The sequence below is a fragment of the Myotis lucifugus genome, unplaced genomic scaffold (assembly GCF_000147115.1).
Source record: "Myotis lucifugus unplaced genomic scaffold, Myoluc2.0 scaffold_4, whole genome shotgun sequence".
Taxonomy (NCBI): Eukaryota; Metazoa; Chordata; class Mammalia; order Chiroptera; family Vespertilionidae; genus Myotis; species Myotis lucifugus.
This window is the reverse complement of record NW_005871052.1, coordinates 10964512-10988700: the sequence shown is the minus strand read 5'-3', so window position 1 is coordinate 10988700 and position 24189 is coordinate 10964512. Positions and strand designations below refer to the sequence as shown.

General features: G+C 37.3%; 1 protein-coding gene across 4 annotated transcripts in view; it reads left to right on the top strand.

The window, feature by feature from the left end:
• Window positions 1-2972: 2972 nt before the first annotated feature.
• Window positions 2973-24189, top strand: part of CHIC1 (cysteine rich hydrophobic domain 1) — a 99985-nt gene continuing 78768 nt past the window's right edge. For 2 of the 4 annotated variants that reach the window (XM_023763801.1, XM_006082854.3), the window contains exons 1-2: window positions 2989-3399; window positions 14031-14085. In XM_023763801.1, the coding sequence (XP_023619569.1) occupies window positions 3110-3399; window positions 14031-14085 (345 nt within the window). In that variant the 5' untranslated portion in view covers window positions 2989-3109. Of the gene's footprint in view, window positions 3400-14030; window positions 14086-24189 lie in introns of all 4 variants that reach the window. The other 2 variants (XM_023763810.1, XM_023763806.1) reach the window with 2 other exon arrangements.

Below are 24189 nucleotides of genomic sequence, written 5' to 3'. Positions count from 1 at the left end.
AACCTGTGGCTGCTTGCCTCAGGTCCCTATGCATCATATGGAAAGAGTTACCCATAAGAGGAAAGAAAAGCCAAAGAGTGAAGTATTTTGCTGGTTACGACTTAAACAGTAGTTTCCCTTTTTCACCATTCAGGATTATGCTAGGAGGAGATACTCCCCTTAGCACATCAGGCAGAAAATCACATAGCCTACTTTATTTTACATCCACTCCTACTTTTACTATTCTTGGAGGTTGCTAAATTATCATTTTTAAATCATGTTATTTCTTGTGTTTACTGGCAAAATGTGTTTCTCTCAGCTTTCCCAATTCCAAATTCTCCTACAATTCAGCAGCACAAATTACTTTTAGAATCATATATGCCTTTTCAGCACACTGTATATACAGGCATACAGATGAGCAGATTTGACTATACTTGAAAATTTCTCCAAGCCTAGCACTACCCTGAACTGCTTTGTCCTTTTGACATTTGACTAAATAACATGAACCTCTTTCCATTTTGACAGTGGAATTTCCTTCTTCCTGTCCGTCACTCCTAGTCCCCATAGCCATCATTTCTTCACTTTTACCATAGTACCAGTACCTTATCACAAAGCCCACCCCTTATACTCATTTCCCTTTCTTTCCTTCGAGTATCTTCTTCTAGCATAATCCTGAATGGTGAAAAAGAGAAACTACTGTTGAAGTAGTAACCAGCAAAATACCTCACTCTAGACCAGGGGTCCTCAAACTATGGCCCGCGGGCCACATGCAAATATAAATATTGTATTTGTTCCCTTTTTGTTTTTTTACTTCAAAATAAGATATGTGCAGTGTGCATAGGAATTTGTTCATAGTTTTTTTTTTAAACTATAGTCCGGCCCTCCAACTGTCTGAGGGACAGTGAACTGGCCCCCTGTTTAAAAAGTTTGAGGACCCCTGCTCTAGACATTAACTTAGTGGGCCTTTATAGATAATGTTTAAAAATTTTTAGTACCGCTTACAGCTTTTTTGTTTTTTGAAAGAAAAGAACTGGTACAGAATATTAATTTGATTTTAAGTCTAAGGTATGCCAGTCCCATAAACAAAATATGACATGTTATTTATTAATACCTAAGAAAGGCAGCTATATCATGTATGTCTTACCAGAAGGCTATTATAAAATATCTTAAGGTTCCAACTTTAATTATAATTTCTGGTTAGCAGATAAATTCTCTATACTGTAAAAAAGTATTTTTTTTTGTTTAGTGATAGTGTTACAATTAATTTTTTTAGTTATTTTTTTTTCCTGGAGGGTAAACCAGCAAATTTGTAATTGAATTTACTGGGGTAACATTGATTAATAAAATGTTACAACTTGAATATTTTTTAAAATTTTTTATTGATTTTTAGAAAGAGGGGAAGGAGAGAGAGAGAGAGAAACATTGATGTGAGAGAGAAATCAATTGGCTGCCTCCCACACAGGCCCTGACCTGGGCTTGAACTCACAACCTGGGCATATTTCCTAAATGGGAATCGAACTGGCAACCCTTTGGTGCACAGGACAACACCCAACCAAATCACACCAGCCAGGCTTACAACTTAGTTTTAAAGTTCTTAAATAATCAAGCTTTTGAGTACAGCACAACTTTTTTTTTCATTTTAATAACACAAACTCCTCAGTAATGATAATGGTTTGATCAATGCCTCTTATACAACTAATTTCTTCCACCTTCATACATCCTAAATGCTTTGTTTATACTGCTATACTGCGTGACTATATCTGTTTCTCGAGTCTAATTGGGATGCAACTGTAGTGCAGCAGAAAGAGCAGTGAAGTTAATATCAAATACTTGGATTATAGTATTTGTTTTATAACTTAGCAGATGTGTGCCTTTAGTGTCCCAATGATCCCTGAATTATGACATGGAAGTATGAAATAGTTTGGGACAAGGATTGGAAACTCAAAATATGTGATCTCTACACCATTTTAGTGGGTGTGAAGATAGAATATTTGAAATAAAAAATTTTGGACAAAAGATCACCAGACCTTAAGAAATTACTTAAACGTCCTGAGACTCTGTTTTGCCATCTGTAAAATAGATACAATGATGCTTACCTCACAGGATTGTTTAAGGATTGATTGAAATACTGTATGTGAAAGAGTGTAGCTCAGTCTCTGGAAAATGGATGATGTTGATTAATGTTTCTTTGGTTGGAAGGCTCCCTCCTGCCCCTTCCCCTCCACCACCACCCAAAAAATCTCCAAAATTCAAACATCTTTCAAGAAGCAGCCTAAAAGGCACTACTCTACAAAGCCTATTCAAACAATTTCAGTCCTTTGGTTAATAGTACTGGGCTTTGGAATCAGAAGAGATCCACAAGTTTAAAGTCAGAACTGCCATTAATTAATAATTCCATGACATTGAAAAACTTATGTATTCTCTCTGCATCTAGGTTTTCCATCTGTAAAATGAGATGATCATGGTACATACTTCATAAGGTTATGAAGTATTAAATGAGATATGTACATTCAAGTACCTAGCTTAGAAAGTCCTCTATAAGTATTACACAGTATGAATAGAAGTAGTAATAGAAAGTCTTCTTTTCAGTAAAATGTGAATAAAAATACCTCTAGAGTGTGGCAACGTTCTTATGCTAAATTCTTTTAAACTATAATGCTGAACCAACATAACTAATTGGTTTGTACCTTGAGATATTTGGGGCAAAGCTCAAACCCCACTTTTATGGAATATGCTTTCCCTACAGTGGGGGTTGGGAGTAGGCAATAATACTCACTATTAATTAGTAGAAAGTAAAACTAGAAGATAAGTCCTCCGGATACAAGCAGCAGAATACCAAAGAGCAGTATTAAGATCAGCACTGGAAGACCGGACCTCCTTAATTCCCTGGCGTTCACCTCAACGCCCCTCTTCGCTTAGAGCTGCGCAAGCGTACACTGATTTGCTCTTTTCTCCATCGTGCCCCCGCCTCCAAACCCCATCCTGTCTACCATAATACGCAGGCGCATCTCCTCAAACCCGTTCCCTGCCTTACACCTCTCTCTCTTCATTTCTTTCTCCCTGAACTTCCAGCATCTCAGCAAATTCAAACTCTCCTGCGTGAGGGTGGCGGCGATCGAGAGGTCACGTGATGAGCATCTTGCTGCCCAACATGGCGGAATTCGACACCATCTCGGAACTGGAGGAGGAGGAAGAAGCAGCTACGTCCTCGTCCTCGTCGTCGCCGTCGTCGTCATCGTCTGTATCGGGGCTCGAGGATGACGAGGGAGATGAGGAGGAGGAAGAAGAGGAGGAAGAAGAGGAAGAGGAGAAGGAGCAAGAGGAGGAGACGCCGCCACCGCCTAGGGTAGTGAGCGAGGAGCACCTGCGGAGATATGCCCCCGACCCTGTACTGGTGCGGGGCGCCGGCCACATCACCGTGTAAGCGAGAGGGGGTTATGGGGTTTTTAAAGGCTGAGGTATGGCTCACAAGATGAGAAGGTGATCAAGGGGCCAGTGGAGTAGGGGGTGCGGGGGGGGAGTCTTACTGAAGCATACATTTAGGAAATGACACCTGATGTAAATGGAGAAATCTGCGAGAGGGAGGTGTATAGAAAGTGAGAATGCAAATGCGATGCGCCAAAACCAGGTAAATAGTGAGCATAGGACAGGGGAGTGAGGAGTTTGGGAGCTAGAAGGTGAGTGTCCTTGCTTCTCTGTGTACGCTGGCAAGTGAATACTCTTTCAACTGCAGGATGTGTCAGATTATTTGCTGCTAAGATTGGTGTCTGGTGGAATACAGTGACTGCTGTGATATTTGACAAGACCTAGACTTGGTTTCTTCAAAACAGAAATATGACATAGAATTCCCACCCACCTACATAATCATCCATCCATTCTTCCTATCCAGTCCTTAAATGAATAAATACAGTTATCCTTTCCATGTCTTGATCACTCTCACTCTCTTTCCCTAAATATCACACAATTAGAGGTTCGGGTTGAAAGAAAGCTATGAAAGAGGTTCAGGTTGAAAGGCAGCTATGAAAAGTAGAAAGAGTAATGGATTGAAAGTGAGGGCTCTTGGTTGTTAGTCCCAGCTTTGCTTCTTTCTAACCCTGTGACCTTGGTCAGGTTACTTACCATTTCTGGGCTTTTATTTCTCTGTCTGTAAAATTAGGGTTTTTGGATAGATGGTTTCTAAAAACTTTCAGCTCTGAGATAATTTAAGATACGTACTTGCAAGAGATTTTGTATGCCAGAACGTTAAATATGCAAACATTAAATATATATGAAAATTAGTACCCCAGAAGCCTAGGATGATATTGTAAAAACTAATGCAGAATGACTTTTTTAAATGAAATTTTGGGTAATATTTGAGAAAATAAAAAGGGGAACCTCATACCATAATAGTTGCAAAGTAAAAGGAAATGTTAATGGTTCTCTGGGCTTTGAAGACTTCATTCTCATTTTTATGTGCTTGGGTTGTAAATACTTGAAAGTTTGAGTACTGGGTCATGTTCATGCTCTTAACTATGCTATCTTATACTGCATTTTCAAATAGAGCTATTATTTTTTTTTTTTACTATCAAGTCATGCTGCCTCTAATTTTGATAATGGCTCCCCTAGCCCTTTTGATTTTCAACTGAGTTTATATTATCTGAAATCATGTTATAATATACATATGATACCACCTCCCTCCATCATGTTAGCTTTTTTTTTCTTAATCCTCACTCGAGGATATGTTTTACTGTTTTGAGAGACAGATAGACAGACATAGATGAGAGAGAAACATCGATTGGTTGCCTCTTCCACAGACCCCACTTAGGACAGAACCTGAAACCCAGGTATGTGCCCTGACCGGGAATCAAACCTACAGCCTTTCGGTACATAGGACACACGCCAACCAACTGGCCAGGGCCCATCATGTTAGCTTTTGCTTTTAACATGTTGAGTGTTTTCTTTGTAATATATTGTTGTGGACTTTGCATGAAATGTATTAAGAAAGATTTTTAAATACAGGATGAGTTTGGGGATATTTTTACACCTGCTTCTTGGTTAGGCAATTTTAATAGTTTCTTTTGGACCAAGAATGTTATCAATAGACTACAATGGCCAGATGCCAGCTTTCTGCACTGTTTTACTTTAATCCCTTTTATCACCAGGGAGACTTTTTTTTTTACCCAAACTAATTATGGTGCAAAAGGTTACTTTCATGCAGATTATTTAACATGACTGAACAGAAAAAGGGTTTTTATTCCAGGCTATATTTTATATTCCAGAACTCCTCACCCTATTATTTTCTAAAGTTCAGAGAACAGACAGGGAGCAAGAAAACAGAATTTAAGTTCCCTGAAACTCTTGTGGTTCCATTCTACTCTTCACACAATCATGGTGAAGTACTTACCAACCTATTTTTAATTAAAAGCAAAGCACTAACACTTGCCATGTGCAGGTCCTTGTTATAGGTATAATATTCCTCCCAGTTTAAAGACTCTGGAATTAGGAGTGTGAAATGGTGGTGTTGGTAGCAACTGTTGGTATTAATTGAAACAAAAACCTGAAAAGCAGCAAACCAGTATTGAATTGCTAACCAATGCATATAGTTTGGAAAATTACTTTGTATTGTACACATTCTCTCAACATTTGACATCAAATGTCTGAGATTTGATAAAAGATTAAATGTTTAGGAGAACATTTTACTTGATCTGAGACTCTGGTCTGTCAATGGTAGGAAAACTTTTTTTAGTAGGTAAAGTAAGATCCTTAGGAAATAGTTAATTCTGAGACATCTAAAATATCTGGTTCTGTTTAATTTTTTCTGGCATAGGAATGTTAGAGTTGCCCTATATGAATGAAATATTTCTTATTCTGCCTTACCTCTTCTTTTTTCCATTCTCTGTGCAGTCATCTGTTTTGTAGAGGACTTAGCTTTTTTTTCAAAACTTAAATTTTGAGAGCCATCACTTCAATCTCAGTATACTTTAAACCTAGCATTTCCCCTCCCAACATTGGCTGTGCATTCCAATTGCCCCCTTTCTGACCCTGATAACACCATTCTAATTTCCTGGGGTAATATTTCAAATTCTTAAGTCATTTTACCTCTTCATTCTTTTTGAATGCCCGTCTGTCTCAAAATTATGTCATCATGCATTTTGAAATGTCTATTAGATTTTTAAAATTTTATCCATTTCTACTGGCACCACTCTAGTTTGGGTTGCCATTATCTTCTGCTTGAATTATTGGCACAGACGGCCACCTCTCCCCACTCTAATCTATCCTGCATGCTTGTGCCAAACTAATTTTCTTAAAACATAGTTTAATTATGTCACTTTTTTCCCCTGCGGTAAAACCCGCATTGGATCTTAATTAGGTCTGAATTCCTGTGCTCACTTCTTCCAACCTCTGAGGTCAAGGAGTCTCTCTACTTGCCCAAAGCTCATCCCTCTACTTGTACCTTCCATAGCTTTCTCTCAGATAGTGCTCCATCAGGCAGCCCCTGTCTCTCTAATACTCCTCTGCTTCTCTACTGGCTTAGCTTGTAAACATATTAAGAGAATAATTCTTTAAACACAAAATAAAACCAAAGCCTTCCTAGACCTATATTTCCCCTCTAGTTACTGTCTAGTCTCTCTTCCTTCCTTTTCCAAATTTCTTAAGTGTTGCTACATTCTCCACATCTATTTTCACCCCTCTATAATCTGGATTCTGCCACCATGACCACAGATGAACTGACCTTAAGATCACCATGATCCTCTTTTTTAAATTTCTTTATTGGTTAAGGTATTACAAATGTGTCTTCATCCCCCCATTAACCCCCAACCTCCCCCCCCCACACTCATGCTCTCATCCCCCTGTGATCCTCTCGTTGCTAAATTAGTGGGCATCTTTTATTCCCTTTCTGGTCCTCATGGCTGCATATGATAATTATAATGACTCCCTTCTTGGAGGCTTCTACTCTGGGAGTCACAAGCACACAGGCCTTCAGAGGCAAGATAGGTCACAGACAATGACGCAGCATGAGTAGTGATGGGGCCTTACTTGAACTGGAAAGTATATGTTTTGCCTAAAGGTATTTAAATCCTGATTAAAAAAAATTTTTTCCAGCCAAAAAAAACCCCAGAAATTTCTTGGTCACTTCACTCTCCTTGTGTGTTTGTGGCTAAATCTTAACTGTCTCATTCAAGGGCTTCTCTTCCTCTCTTGCCCCTTGAATACCAGTACTACCCAGGGTTTTGTTCTCAGCCTACTATTCTTCTCATTCTTTGTTCTCCCTAGATGATCTCATCTTGACTCTTCATGGTTTCAATTATCTGATGTCCCCCAAATATGTATCTCTGTACCAGACTCTGCTCAGACTATTATCTGATTTTCCTTACCTTATGACCCATCCTTATCTTAAATTCAACATACTCAATACAGAACTCATTCCACCCACACACACACTCACACCCCTATCCCAGCCCCTCAAAAAAATCTCACCTATTTCTGTATTCTCCATCTCAGTTAAATGTACCTGATGATCTTTTTATTCATCCGTGGTTCCTCTTTCCCACTCACAATTTTCACAACTAAGCAATCAGCAAGTATTAACAATATATGACCCAAACTTTTATTATTCTCCTCCCTACCACCACCTCCCTGATTCAGGCCTTTTTCATCACACTAACTAGTTGTCTTGCCTTCATCTTTGTTACCTTCACATCCATCTCATCCTGTTGCTAGATTAAGACAACACTTTCCTGCTTAAGACTATTATGTTGTTTTCCTTTTACCTACAGGATAGAATCTAAGCTCCATAATGTGACTATAGAACTGGACCCTGCCTATCTATCAGCCTCAACTCCTGACATTTCCCCTTACTGCTTATATTTTCCTGTTAACAGCATGCTGTTTCTTATCTCTTTGTCTCTAAGAAGGGGCCTTCATCTGGTATTCTCACTTTAGCTCTCCATATGTCACCAACTCCTGAAAGTCTTCTCTACCCTCACTACATTATAAGCTGCAATGGCAGGAACAATTTCTGGTTCCCCCTTGAATCCTCAGTGTGCACCCTAGAGTAGGCACTCAATAAAAGTGAGTTGAATGAATATTGGTTCACTTCAGTAGCACTCAATATTGGTTCACTTTAGTAATATCATAGTGCATACTATATTATAGGCCCTCAACAAATACTAGTTAGTTGAATCATGCTATGGATAGTACCTGTGTTTCTGAGCGTAAGTATATATGTATACAATAATATCATCAGTGACGGGCATGGGGATATGGAATGGCTTTACCTCTGAAAGTTTTATTAAGCAAGTCCATGTGTCAGAATACCCATCTACTTGTATCTTCCTAATATATTGACTTTTAGTTACTTTAACAAGATATTAATCTTTTAACATGTGATTAATTATAATTTTTTAAGAAGTAGAATGACTTAAACATACTAATTGTAACTCCAATTCTGAGGTGATGATCATAAATGGATATTTGGGGATCTTTTTCAAAATTTCCAAAAATATATGGCTAAATTAGCTCTCACTGATTTGAAGTTCTAGAAACAGAAATAATGAAGTGTTTCTTGAAAGTATTAAGTGTTTCAGAAATATTATACATCTGAGTGGTATGATTTAGTATCTATTACTTTTCTTCTTGATATTTTTAGAATAACTATTTGGATCCAATATATTAAAATACAAGAAAAATTCTATCTCATGAGATTTTCTTTCCTAGTTGTAAACATTACCACATTCTTTATATTACGTAAAATATGTAAATATTTACCCTTGATGGTACCCCTGTATAGAGGTTAGTAAAGATGATAGGTCACCAATTCTCAGGTATTTATAAAATTATCTCATTAAAATTAATCTAAAAGAGTTGAAGTTATTACATATAGCATTGAAAAAGGCCAAATTTGACACACAGTGCATTTCCGCAAAAATTAGAGAGCACTACAAATATTAGTAATTCTCAAATCAGTGAATGGAATGCCTTTTCTGTTAACAGATGTCTTTTGAGAAATTACAGTGATGCATTGTTAATTTGTGTTTGTATAAGGTAAATATTTTATAAAATTTTAGGCTTTGAGAATACGGAAGCTATGGTAACACCTGCCATTTTACAGTGTGGCAAGACATGATTGTTTCCATCTAAAAGATTAAAGAAATTTAACAATATATTTTAAAAATCTTTTTGAATTGTGTGGCATAAATTTTACTTTTCCTTGGTATAATAAATAAAGTTCAGTGCACATGCTCTAGAATCAGAGTTACTATAAGTGCATAGTTTTCTAGTTAAATCATGTTTCTTGTTAGCAGAATTTTACTACGCTTTGATTTGTTTTCTTAAACAACCTGAGCACATGAACTTCAATTTGTGCAAGGTTTTCAAAGGCTGATATATAGCCATTTTCAAAAAGATTATAAACAGGGGTATAGGGAAGGAGAGAAGAGGGAAGAGCATCTAAGAGGACCCATCCTTCTTTGCCTTACTCTAAAGAATTGTCCAAGAAATTAAAATTTGAGCCCAGCCACCATGGCTCAGTGGTTGAACATTGACCTATGAACCAGGAAGTCACAGTTCGATTCTTGGTCAGGGCATAAGCCCAGGTTGTGGGCTTGATCCCCAGTGTGGGATGTGCAGGAGGCAGCCAATCAATGATTCTCTCTCGTCATTGATATTTCTATCTCTCTCTCCCTCTCTCTTCCTCTCTGAAATCAATAAAAATATATGTTTTAAAAATTTGAAGCATTGAAGACATTTGACAAATAAAATACAATCATTAGGAACCACCAGCTGGGTCCATCTCAAACACATAGTAGGCTCTATATTTAATGAAGCAAATAAAATGACAGCATGAGCAGTTCCCAGTACCTATTTGTCTAATGCTAAAGAACCCTATAACTGATCATTAATGGGTAGATAAGCTTCTCTAACCATGAGATGGACTCACGGTTCTTAATGGTTTGTTTATGAAATAGCTGAGGTTTTTATTCAGCAGCAGCCATTTCAACATTTTTTAATAGCTGCTAAGTGAAATGTTGTGCTTAAGGTTATTTCAGTTAAGTAGTCTTTTAAAGTGCTAAGACTCTAATAGAGAAAGTTAAGGAAGAAATCTCTAGTAGGCAAGAACAAGACTGCTACTACCTTTTAGCTAAAATTGTGAAAGTATATTGGGCCTAGTTTGCCTATAAATATACCATTTTGAAGTAGATGTATGTAGGCCATAAAACAGTGTTTTTAAGAAGCAAAATGCTGCTTTCCTTATTATTTCTAATATACTTTTTATATTTTAGAAAAATGAATTCCTTTCTATATTAGAATAGAAACAGTAATTTGAATATAGCACGTATTTCTTGAGAACTTGACCACTGAGCTAAGCACTGTGGAGAATACAGAAAAACAAAGTACAGGCCTTGCTTTAAAAAGCTAATAGGAGCCCTAGCCGGTTTTGCTCAGTGGATAGAGAATCAGCCCACGGACTGAAGGGTCCCAGGTTAGGGGACCTAGATATAGAGCCTAGATTCCCATCAAGGGCACATACCTCAGTTGCATGCTCGATCCCATCCCTGGCCCCAGTCAGGGCATGTGCAGGAGGCAACCAGTTGATGTTTCTCTCTCACATCGATGTTTATCTCTCCCCCTTCCTTCTACTCTCTCTAAAAATCAATGGAAAAAATATCCTCGGGTGAGGATTAACAAAAAAAGCTAACAGAAAAATTGCCTTTAAGATATTTTTAAGAAATTAATTAACGGTTGAATTGTATAGTACACATAAGTGACTTTGAGTGTTCAGAAAAAGGGGGAATCCATTAAAACTTGAGCATTCAAGGCATTGGCACTTGACTTGAGCCTTGAAGTCTGAATAGGATTTAAACTAGAGAGAAGAAGCAAGAAGAACCACATGAGCAAAGACAAGAGCCAACATAGCAGTGGCACTGGAAATGGAGGAATCATTATGGAATGATTTCACTTGGAACCACCTGAATAAAAGTAATGCAAAAACCAAACTAGAAGGAAGGTGCAAAACCTATACCAAAGTCTAGGTTAAAGAGAGTCAATGTGCGATTGATAGAGATGAGGAATTTAAAAAGGGCAACTAGTTTCCAATAAGAGATAACATTTAATTTTAGACATGTTTGACTTGTGGTATTATTATTTTGCAGCAAGATATCCAAATGGAAATTTTCAGTGTTCAATTAGAGATGAGGGACTAGAGCAGGTTGGAAAATATAAAACTAGCGATATAGATTTGATTGTTATCAGCATAGAAGTAATTGTCAAAGCTATTAAATATAGATAAATTGGTATACTTTCCTTAGAAAGAAAAGCAGATAATTAAAAGCTAAATTTGGGGGGAAAGCAAGAGTGTTAGAGGAAAGTGAAAGAATGGAAGAGTGTTAGGAAGGGTGTGATCAACAGTGTCACAAGCTGCAAAGTCAAAGGGGAACGTTCTGAGAAGAGGACACTGAATTTGGCAATAAAGAAGAAAAGATGAACTGGAAACTGGAAAGTTCATTTGTCTTGTGATAAATGCAAAGAGATAATAACAAAACTAAGAATTTTTTTAAATAATAGAAATAATCCACACATTTTGGGGGTTATATATGTCTATATCCTCTACATACTTGATATCTAGTAAAAGAATGGCAGCTGGAAAAAGTTAAAATGACAGCAATCTAATGGAGGTAGGAACATGTTATTGACATTGCATCTAAAAGGCATTTAGCTCAACAATAAATATTTTTTAAACAATAAAAGACATTTAGACAAGATATGGAAATAGAGCTCTACTTTAAAATGCATCATGTCTACTTTCTAAAATGAAACCTGTATATATTCCACAATATGAATTTACTCTTTGTGGAATAAAAAGTTAAATTATATCTTTTTGACTAGTGATAAAGTCACTATTTAGCTACATCTGATTTAAATGAAATGTTTTTTTGCTCTACTAAATATTTGTCATGTTATTGATTTCTGAGTTAGTGGATAATTGAAAATATATATTTAATAGTAGAATGTCAGTTTCTCAAACAGCATCTGAAAGTTGCTATGAAAACAGAGTGTACTATCTTGTTTTTTTAAGTTTGGCTATGCGCCTATGTCTATGTATAGATTTAAAGGGAATGTTATTATGAGAATGCTATGTTCTCATTATATGTTGTACTGACACCTGGAAAAGTAATTAAGTATTTTTTAAATAAAGTTAAATTCTGTTTTCACTTGCTAACTAATTTTCTCCACTGTTTTAAAATACAGAATTTATTGTTGTAAAATACATTTTAAACATACAGGTATAGTATATTTATGCACAGATATGTGCCTTGCTACTAGATATGTGCTAGTAGAGTCCTTGTGTTTGATTGGCTTGTGTCCTTGAAAATAAGCTATTACCATAATAATAATATGAGGAGAATATAATATTCTCACATAGAGTTTTAATAGGACATTGGATTCTTAACGTCTTTTAAGTGACCCTACGACCAAAGTGCCATAAATCAGTTAAATCAAAAAGTATAGTAGGTTATTATTCAAAAAACTTTTATTAAACATCTATAAAATAACATTATGCTACTAAAAATAATGGATGATAGCAATATAAATAAACAGTAGTTTCTGTTTTCCAGGAGCAAAAAGAACGTAAAGATTGGCATTTGAATTTTGGTTCACCCCTTAGTATTTATATAACTTTGGGCAAGTCATTTAATTCATTACTTTTTTTAAAAAAAATATATTTTATTGATTTTTCACAGAGAGGAAGGGAGAGAGATAGAGAGCTAGAAACATCGATGAGAGAGAAACATCGATCAGCTGCCTCCTGCACACCCCCCACTGGGGATGTGCCCGCAACCCAGGCACATGCCCCTGACCGGAATCGAACCCGGGACCCTTCAGTCCGCAGGCCGACGCTCTATCCACTGAGCCAAACCGGTTTTGGCTAATTCATTACTTTTTGAAAAAAAAAAAAGGTTTCTGAGTGTCAGCTTCCTTATCTGTAAAGCCAGGATAACAATACCTCTCCTGTAGCGTTGTAAAGTCTAGAAATAGTAGTCTTTTTACCTAGCATAGTATCTAGCTCATGGTAAGTTCATAGTTACCAGTAACTTTTTATTATTGCCTACTTCTTAAAGGGTTCTCTATAAATATTAGTATCTCTTCCTTTTTGCTTACACCCATCAAATCACTAACAAAAATTGTGGCCACTATGATATATCACTAGCATGCAGGAAGTGACCTTTGTTATGTCTTCTGAAATCAACAAGTAGGTGAACCAAGGCTTATAAAATTCATTTTGACTTCCTAGTACAGATTTCAGTGAGCATACTTAAAGAGAGTCAAGAGCTTTCAAGGCTGGGATCTGTTTTCTTAAAATGGGTTGAACATATACATAAAAGCCATTCATAAGGATCAACCTTTGAGTTTCTGAATAGTAACTGATTATAAGTTGTCAGTCTATGGTTCCAAAGGTTTTCTTAGTTTTTACTAGGAACGTTTTCATATATACACAAAAGTAGAAAGAATAGTAAAATCCACTCTCCCATACATCCATCAGCCAATCCCAACAACTATCAACTAAAATGTTTTTTGTGTGTTTTTTAAAATATATTTTTATTGATTTCAGAGATGACGGGAGAGGGAGAGAGAGACAGAAGCATCAATGATGAGAGAGAATCATCAATCGGCTGCCTCCTGCATCCTTCCTCCTGGGGATTGAGCATGCAACCCAGGCATGTGCCCTGACCAGGAATCAAACTGTGACATCCCAGTTCATAGGTCGATGCTCAACCACTGAGCCACACCAGCTGGGCTAAAGTGGGTTTTAACAGAACCATTTCAGTAAAAAAGTATATTTCCAGCTCTTTATCGGTGTTTCTCTAAATCATTATTTTTAATCCCATATCATGGATCTACTTAGTTTCTTTTATTAATAGTCAAATAGTTATTTTCTATAAATAGAAAATTATTTTTAAGACATGTTTTAAAATCACAACATCAAAAGAAAAATGCATGGCTTTTTTTTTTAATGGGAGAGAGTTAAATATGCTGGGTAGAATATATTTTGTTCTGTCTTTGTTTTTAAGGTTTGGCTTGAGCAACAAGTTTGATACTGAATTTCCCTCCGTTCTAACAGGGAAGGTAAGTGAGAGTTGGCTTTGAACTTTTCAATTCTAAAAACATTGTTTTATGATGTATTTAGTGTTATGAAGAATGTTTGACTCACTGGCAATGAAATCTCATAGTAAGAGGCCAGGGTACTTGGAGGCTGTGCCATTAGTGACTGAAGGCTATGCCTATGGCCAGTTATTTTGTTCATTGTCCGTTAATGCCAGCCATCATTTACTTATTTGTTCAGTTTTTACAGTTTTGCTGTTTTTCTCAGCCCTGGTAGCTATAACTGTTTTCATTTAGGTCAGTAATTTCCCATGTGTTTTTGTGTGTGTGTGTGTGTGTGTGCGCGTGTGTGTTTTGTGTGTGTGTGCGTGTGCGTGTGCATGTGCGTGTGCGTGTGTGTGTGTGTGTGCATGTGCGTGTGCGTGCATGCGTGTGTGTGTGTGTTTTGTTGTTGTTGTAAGCAGCAGGAACAATACTGGGTGTTAGACTGATGGGGTCAGAACTGACCTGGGTTCAACAACCTCAGTACTTGAGTTCTGGCTAAGAAAGAATTCAGAGCCAAGATTCAAATGAACACTCTGAACATTTATTTGGTAAATGGTGGAGGTAGAAAGAGTAATTCCTAGAATAAATGGGCTTAAGAAACAAGTTATAGAGGTAAAGCAAGGGCCCTTGGATCTTGGAAATAAGGAAGGAAATGGTGACATTTGTGGTGAGAGAAGGAAGGGGAGAGAAAGGGAGGGAGAAGGTAAAGGGAAAGGCACTGGTGTGCTTTAGGGAGGGAGGGAAGAAAGAAGGGAGAGTGTGCTGGGTCCTCCATCCTAAGGGTTTTAAGGGTGAAGATTTGGGGGGAGGTCCTAGGGCAGTGATGGCGAACCTATGACACGCGTTATAGGGGAGCGGGCCTAAGCCTTCAGTGGGACATCCACTGAGGGCTCCTGGACTGTGAGAGGGGGCAGGCTGGACTGAGGGACCCCCACCCCCCAGTGCACGAATTTTGTGCACTGGACCTCTAGTTTAGGTATAAAACAAAGGGGAATGTTCATTCACACATGGCAACTTGAGATATTTGGATATGGTGTTGCTAAGTAGGTTTCCAAAGATGGAAAAAAATTACTATGGTTATCAACACTACTGTGGCCCTATTAGATACTGGAACATCTAAGCATCAGTGTGTGACCATGCAAAACAAGACTTTAGAGAATGTCTATTTTCAAAAGAGTTTCTGTGCATTGAGGCAATTGTGAAAATATTTACTTTCCAGAATCAAGCCCACATTAGGCTTAGGATCATGTTCTAACTATATAAAAATATTGACCAATAAAAGAAAGTGTTCCAAATGTGGCTATTCTGATTCATAGTTTTATTTTGAAAAGTCTGTACAGAAAGTATAAAAGTTTTTTTGAATTTAATGTAACTAAGCTTCCAGTCTTTTTTTTTATTGACGTTATTGGGGTGACATTGGTTAATAAAATTATATAGGTTTCAGGGTTATAATTCTATAACACATTATCTGTATATTGTATTGTGTGTTCACCAACCCAAATCTCCTTCCATTACCATTTATCCCCCCTTTACCCTCTTCTACCTCCCGTCACCCCCCTTTCCCTCTGGTAATCACCATACTGTTATATGTGTATAAGAGGTTTTTTTCCTTTGCTTAATCCCTTCACCTTTTTCACCCAGCCCACTATGATTTCATTTATATGTGAAATCTGGTGAACAAAATAAACTAACAAAATAGAAACATATTCATAGAGAACAGACTGAGAGCTTTCAGAGGTAAAAAGGGGGTTGGCGACTGAGTGAAAAAACTTCACATATTTGCCTTTTTAATTTTAAGATTTGTCAATTTTACCTTCAAAACAAATCATTTCTTAAATTGTAAAAAGTATTCAATATATGCAGCAATAAAAAGAATTTTGAAATTAGTTGAGGTTCATGTACTTCAACTCCTTGGAATTAGTTTAGCAAAATGAATCTGGTACTCTTGTTGAATAGGGGAGTGATAAGTATATAAGCACAATTTACTCATTATAGTTGGATTTGGAGTAGATTCCAATACATCATTGACAGATTCTGGAATGAGGTGGGGAAGGAGGGAAAAAAGACCTATAAATATTGGTACATATCAATTACTACATAAAAAGTCAAATGCAATGTCAAATCAAAGAGTTCAGTGCCTGAGAGAATGGTAAGTGATAAGTTAACAATATAAAACTTTATCTAGAGTTACATGGACATTAAATTAGTATTGTGAAACAATACATTGAGGATTTATAGGAATACCTGGAAATTCCTTCTAATGTACATATAAATAGAACCATGGAAGCTTTTTACATTACCCATTTTATGGCCTTATAGCTTTAATGAACCAATTGAAATCTGACTCTGTTCCAAATCCCATCCCTTATCTCTAGATAAAATAAAATCTGTTCATTTTCAAAATAGAATTTTATGTGTCCATACTTAAGCCACATTTAAGGAAATCATCTCTGAACTAATTTTGGATGTGTCTCTTCATCTTGTAAATGAAACTGCTACAAATTTAATATCAACATTCATGATCTAGTCAGACCCTGCACATGTTCTTTAAACCAATCAAATATGGGATCCCCAACATTTTCTATGTCAATAAAATTAGGTGTGGAATTATCAGATTCAATGAAGACCTGTTTTTTCTCTGTCACACTGGATATCTAGATTCTATTTGGATTGGGTTTGGAAGATGGAGAAGTATAGACATTTCTTGGACTGAATCTTTTAACAATAGAGGTGTAGAGATAGAACTAGATTGCTGAGAGGCTGGCTATTGACTGCAAAGCACTGCCACTTGCCTTAGTGGTGGTACTCAATGGATTTGGAGTAGTCAAGGTTTTGTGGGAGGGATTACTGGAAGGTGATGAAGCAATTGTTGGATTTGAATAAATCTGCATGGGTAGGAGCAACACCAGAAGCAGCAGCCCCAGTTGGAGCCTGGCTACATCACTTTGCCCATGTCCTCTCTGTCAGTGTGTGGCTGCATCTCACTTTGGATGTGGAGTGGGTGGGGAACCTGTGGCTCCAGGCAGGAGCAGGCAAGGTTTAATATCCGATGTTTTGGAGTGAACAAAGTTACCATTTTTCAACATTGCATCATTCTTTTTTAAACTATCTTGTGATCTGATTTTGTTACATATCAAAAGCATCGAATTTTTGGTTATTTTTATACCATTTAGATAGTTTGAATTTCTAAACTTGGATTCTGCAATAAATTATCTTTCTGTTCCCTCGTTCCTCTATATTCAGTAGTTTCTTCCAATATGGAGATACATTAGTCAGAGACTTCCTTACAGCAGTAATGCTAACTTTTCAGCCCAAAGGGTAAGTCACTGACTAAGGCAAAAGGTTATTTACACATTTTTGTTACTTGAGAAATGTAGATGAAGAAAGAGGAAAGCTGTTACATTACAAAATACTTAATAATTTCCAAATGGTTAAGAAGTGAGTGATTGGGAGCCAAAATGTTGATTTAGGGTTAAAAATAAGTTAACTTTTTGTAGTTAGAAACCCGTAATTTAATATCATTCTGTTTAATTTTACTATTAGAATAATGCTATTTCTCAGTATAGATTTTGGTCATACTTTAAAATTATTTCATTCTCAAAAGGGCTTTAATATGCTATTTTAGTGTTAATTTTTCTCATATTGTAATTGAGAAAAACAAGGTTCAAATCACTATGTATAGTGTGTATAATAAAGGGGAGAAATAAGCATATTAATAATTATAAGAAGTAATTCTAGAAGGATACACATGAAACTAATACAAGTGATAACTTTCATGGGAGAAGAAATGAAATGAATGGAAGCAAGGGTAAAGATGAAACTATTTTCTAAATATCATTTATTATTGAAAAATCGATAATAGCAATTAAAAGTGGAGGCGGAGTAAGTGCAATTTCACAGACATGCTCCCAGGACCAATTTGTGATTACAACTAAAATTTTCAAAAAAACCCACCCTGAATAATCAGCTGAAGACTAGCTGGAGACAACCCTGATAACCAAGGACAGAAAGTGGAGACCACATAGAGACCGGTAGGAAGGGTGGAGGCGTGAAATGGCTGGCAAGGCTTCCACAGACAACCGCTGAAATTCTGGAGAGATATTTCAGCTGTAGGGAGTTGTCACTGAGAACTCTGGGGTCTAATCCCTAAGCTGTCCCTCTACCTCCCAGCAGAGAGCACCAGAATTGAAAAAGGTGCCCTCGTAACATCTGACTGTGAAAACCAGCAGGGTTGCTGTCTGCCAGGGAGAGATGGCTGGAAGTGCAAGCACCCTCTTAAAGGGCCAATGCACAACACTCACCTTGGTCTCTAGCAGAAGGAGGACAAAGTGACCTGGAATTGTATAAACCAGGGGTCCTCAAACTACGGCCTGCGGGCCACATGCAAATACAAATGTTGTATTTGTTCCGGTTTTGTTTTTTTTACTTCAAAATAAGATATGTGCAGTGTGCATAGGAATTTATTCATAGTTTTTTTAAAACTATAGTCTGGCCCTCCAACGGTCTGAGGGACAGTGAACTGGCCCCCTGTTTAAAAAGTTTGAGGACCCCTGGTATAAACATAAGCCAGGGCTGGGGGATCTGGGGTTAGAACTTGGAAGGCAGACACCCCAGTTTCCTGTGCTGAGTCATTCCCTCATGCTACACAGGGCATCTCTCAGGCAAACCTTTGCTATTCTGCAATTTTGGCCTGGGAGGAAGACAGTTGACCACACTATTGGAAAAATCCCTTGCTCCACCCTGTGGAGTATCTGAGACTGAGAATAACAATTAGCCTCCAGGCAGAAACAATCGCCCCAAACTGTTGAAAAACCTCTCGCTCAACCAGTGGAAGACTGATTGAGGCTACTCCAGACTGAATCTAATCAGTCTGCAGCCAGAGGCAGGTTTCTGGGAGCTTTGAACCTTTGCCTGATCTAATTAGTCAGAAACAGCAGTTTGGGTCCCCACCAAAGAAACCATCCTGGACTGCTCAGGGAGGCACAAGCCAGTGGGACACCAAGTGCCTGCAGCTGACACCTGCGGGATCAGCTTCATGGGGGAAGGGAGTATAGCTCAGAACAGTGTCAATCAAGGTATGAGACACAAGGCAGATTCTGACCACTGGACTGCTAGGGGATTCAACCTCTCAGACCTCAATCAGGTCACCCAGGGCCAGAAAGAGAAAGGGACTCACATTCAGCTGCATTAGAGAAGCTTCCAGGAGGCCCAGGATAGATATACCAAGGGACCAAATTCAACATTAGAGCAAAATCCAACAAGCCCCACAAATAGCAGACCCAAAGCACCCGTATAACAGCTGGCATGACCACATTGGGATTGAATCTCACTGGCAGCAACTCAGAGGGTAGATCCTTCCTACAAATGGGATATCAACACTCAAGTCCCAACTATAACAGCAGAGGACAAACAATGCACACAAAGGTCATTCCTAGAGCATCCAGCTCAGCTGGACAAAGATACTACACCACCGGACTCCTCAAGACACTTTCTACATAAGGCCATCCCACAAAGACTGGGAGGCATAACAATTCTATTTAAGATATAGAAGCAAATACAAAGAGACAGGTAAAATGAGGAGTCAAAGAAACAATCCCCAAATGAGAGAAAAGAAGGAATTTCCAGAAAAAGAACTAAATGAGATGGAGGCAAGCAACCTATCAGACATAGAGTTCAAAGCAATGGTTACATAGATGTTTAAGGAACTTAGTATAAATTACAATAACATGAAAAGGGAAATCAAAGCCATGAACAAGAACCAGACAGAAATGAAGAATGATATATCTGACACCAAAGAACACACTGGAAGGGATTAAAAGTAAACTGGATTAAGCAAAGGATCGAATCAGCAATTTGGAAGACAAGGTAGAAATAAATACTCAGCAAATCAGAAAAAGAATTAGAAAGCAGGAAAATAGCTTAAGGGAGTGCTGGGACAACATGAAATGTAATGACATCTGCATTGTGGGAATACCAGAAAGGGAAGAGGGTGAGCAAGGAACAGAGAAGCTGTTTAAAGAAATAGTGACAGAAAACTTTCCCAACCTGGTGAAGGAAAATGTCACACAAGTTGAGGAGGCACAGAGAGTTGTAATCAAGATGAACCCAAAGAGACCCACAAATAGACACATCATGATTAAAATGGCAAATAGCCCTAACTGGTTTGGCTCAGTGGATGAAGCGTCAGCCTGTGGACTGAAGGGTCCCAGGTTCGATTCCAGTCAAGGGCATGTACCTTGGTTGCAGGCACATCCCCAGTAGGGGGTGTGCAGGAGGCAGCTGATTGATGTTTCTCTCTCATCAATGTTTCTAACTCTCTATCCCTCTCCCTTCCTCTCTGTAAAAAGCCAATAAAATTTTAAAAAATAAAAATAAAAAATAAAATAAAATGGCAAATATTAAAGACAAAGAAAGAATCTTAAATTTAGCACGAGAGAGACAGAAAATTACCCAAAAAGGAATTCCCATTAAAATGTCAGCTGACTTTTCAATAGAAATACTTCAGGCCTAAAAGGAGTAGCATAAAGTACACAATGTAATGAAAAGCAAGGCCCTAAATCCAAGACTACTGTAGCCAGTGAGAATATCATTTAAAATTGAAGGTGAAATAAAAAGCTTTCCAGACAAAAAGAAGGTTAAAGGAGTACATTACCACCAATGCAAGAAATGTTACAGGGCCTGCTTTAAGAAAAAGAAAGAGAGAGAGAGAGGATCATAGGCATAAAGAAAATGAAAATGGCAACAAATAAATACCTACAATAATAACCTTAGCCCTAGCTGGTTTGGCTCAGTGGATAATGTTTTGGCCTGGGGATTGAAGGGTCCCAGGTTCCATTCCAGGCAAAAGCACATGCCTGGGTTGTGGGCTTGATCCCCAGTAGGGGTTGTGCAGGAGGCAGCCAAGCAATGATCCTCTTGCATCATTTATGCTTCTATCTCTCTCTCCTTCTCCCTTCCTCTCTGAATCAATAAAAATATATTTAAAAATAATAATGATAACAACCTTAAATATAAATGGATTAAATGCTCCAGTCAAAACACATAGGGTGACTGAATAGATAAGAAAACATGACCCATATATATGCTGTCTACAAGAGACACACCTTAAAACAAAAGATACATACAGACTGAGAGTGATGAGATGGAAAATATATATTTCATGCAAATGGAAAAGAAACAAAAGCCGGAGTAACAATACTCATATCAGGCAAAATAGACTCCAAAACAAAGGCCATAACAAGAGACAAAGAAGGGCACTTCATAATACTAAATGGAATGATACAACAAGAAAATATAACCCTTGAAAACATATATGCACCCAATATTGGAGCATCCAAGTACATAAAAAACTCTTGATGGACTTTAAGGGAGATACCAACAGCCATACAGTCATAGTAGGGGACTTTAACACCCACTGACATTACTGGATAGATCTTCCAGACAAAAAAAATGAACAAAGAAACAGGGGTCTTAAATGACACAGTAGATCAGATGGATTTAACTGATATTTACAAAACATTTCACCCCAAAGCAACAGAATATACATTCTTCTCCAGGTCATATGAAACATTCTCAAAGATAGACCACATGTTAGGACATAAAACAAGTCTATACAAATTCAAGAAGATTGATATGATACCAAGCATTTTCTCAGATCACAATGGCATGAAGTTAGAAATCAACTACAATAAAAAAACCCTCAAATATGCTAAAATACATGGAGGCTAAATAGCATGTTATTAAACAATGAATGGGTTACCAATGATATCAAGCAAGAAATTTAAAACTTCCTGGAAACAACTGAAAATGAACACACAGCTACCCAAAACCTATGGGATAAGGTGAAAGCAATCCTGAGAGGGAAGTTGATAACACTACAAGCCTATATCAAGAAACCAGAAAAAGGACTAATAAACTATCTAACCCAGTGGTTCTCAACCTTCCTAATGCCGTGACCCTTTAATACAGTTCCTCACGTTGTGGTGACCCCCAATTTCATTGTTACAAATTGAACATAATTAAAGCATAGTGATTAATCACAAAAGCAATATGTAATTATATATGTGTTTTCCGATGGTCTTAGGCGACCCCTGTGAAAGGGTCGTTCGACCCCCAAAGGGGTCGTGACCCACAGGTTGAGAACCGCTGATCTAACCCTACAACTAAATGACTTAGAGAACAGCAGGAAAAGCCCATAGGAAGTAGAAGGAAGGAAATAATAAAGATCAGAGTGGAAATAAATGACATATAGACTTAAAAAAAGTTTGGTCAATGAACCCCAGAACTGATTCTTTGAAAAGATAAATAAGATTGATGAACCCCTAGCCAAACTCATCAAGAAACAAAGAGAGAGGACCCAAATAAACAAAATAGGAAATGAAAGAAGCAATATAACAATGGACACCACAGAAATACAAAAGGTTGTAAGCAAATACTATTAATAATATATGCCACAAACTGGACAACCTGGGCTAAAAGGACAAATTACTAGAAACATACAATCTTCCAAATCTCAATCAGGAAGAATCAGAAAACCTGAATAGACCAATAAGAACTGATGAAATTGAAGCAGTAATTAAGACTTCCAGCAAACAAAAGTCTTGACTGCATGGATTTACAGGTGAATTTTACCAAACACTCAAAGAACTAATACCTATTCTCCTCAAACTATTCCTAAAAATTCAAGAGGAAGGAACATTTCCAAGCTCTTTTTAAGAAGCCAGCATTATCCTCATTTCAAAACCAGATAAAGAAACTACAAAAAAAATTACAGGCAATATCCCTGATGAACACAGATGCTAAAATCCTAAACAAAATATTAGCAAATTGGATTCAGCAATTTATGAAAAAGATCATATACCATGATCAAGTGAGATTTATTCCAGAGATGCAAGGCTTGTACAATATTCACAAATCAATAAACATGATACATCACACAAAGAAGTTGAAAGATGAAAATCACATGATCATATCAATAGATGCAGAAAAAGCATTCATCAAACCCAGCACCCCTTTTTGATAAAAATCCTCAACAAAGTGGGAATAGAGGGATGGGACCTCAACATAATAAACCTACAACCAACATAATACTCAGTGGGAAAAAACTAAAAGCCTTTCCCTTAAGAACAGGAAAAAAGACAAAGATGTCCACTTTCACCACTCTTATTCAACATAGTACTGGAAGTCCTAGCCACAGCAATCAGACAAGAAGAAGATATAAAAAGCATCCAAATTGGAAAGGAGGAAGGAAAACGATCAGTATTCACAGATGGCATGATATTGTATATAGAAAACCCTAAAGACTCCACCAAAAAAGCTACTAAACTTAATAAATGAATTCAGCAAGGTAGGAGGATACAAAATCAACATCTACAAGTCAATGTCATTTTTATACACCAATAATGAACTCTTAGGAAGAGAAACTAAACAAACAATCCCATTTATCTTTGCAACAACAATACAAATAAGATACCTAGGAATAAACTTAACCAAGGAGGTAAAAGACCTGTACTTGGAAAACTTTAGGGCATTGAAGAAAGTAATAGAGGAAACTACAAACAAATGGAAGTTTTTACCATGTTCATGGATTGGAAGAATTTACATCATTAAAATGTCTATACTACCCAAGGAAATCTACAGATTCAATGCAATTCCTATTAAAATACCAATGGCATACTTCACAGAGCTAGAACAAATACTCCAAGAATTTATATGGAACATAAAAAACGCCGAATAGCTGAAGCAATCTTGAGAAGAGAACAGAGTAGGAGGGATCACAATACCAGATATCAAACTATACTACAAAGCCATTGTAACCAAAACATCCTGGTACTGGCACAAGAACAGGCATATAGACCAATGGATCAGGAGATCCCGGAAATGGACCTAAGCCATTACACTCAATATTTGACAAAGGAGGCAAGAACATACAATGGAGTAAATATAGTCTCTTCAATAAATGTTGCTGGGAAAACTAGACCTACATATGCAATAGGATGAAACTAGACCACCAATTTACACCATACACTATAATAAACTCAAAGTGGATAAAATATTTAAATGTGAGTCATGAAACTATAAAAA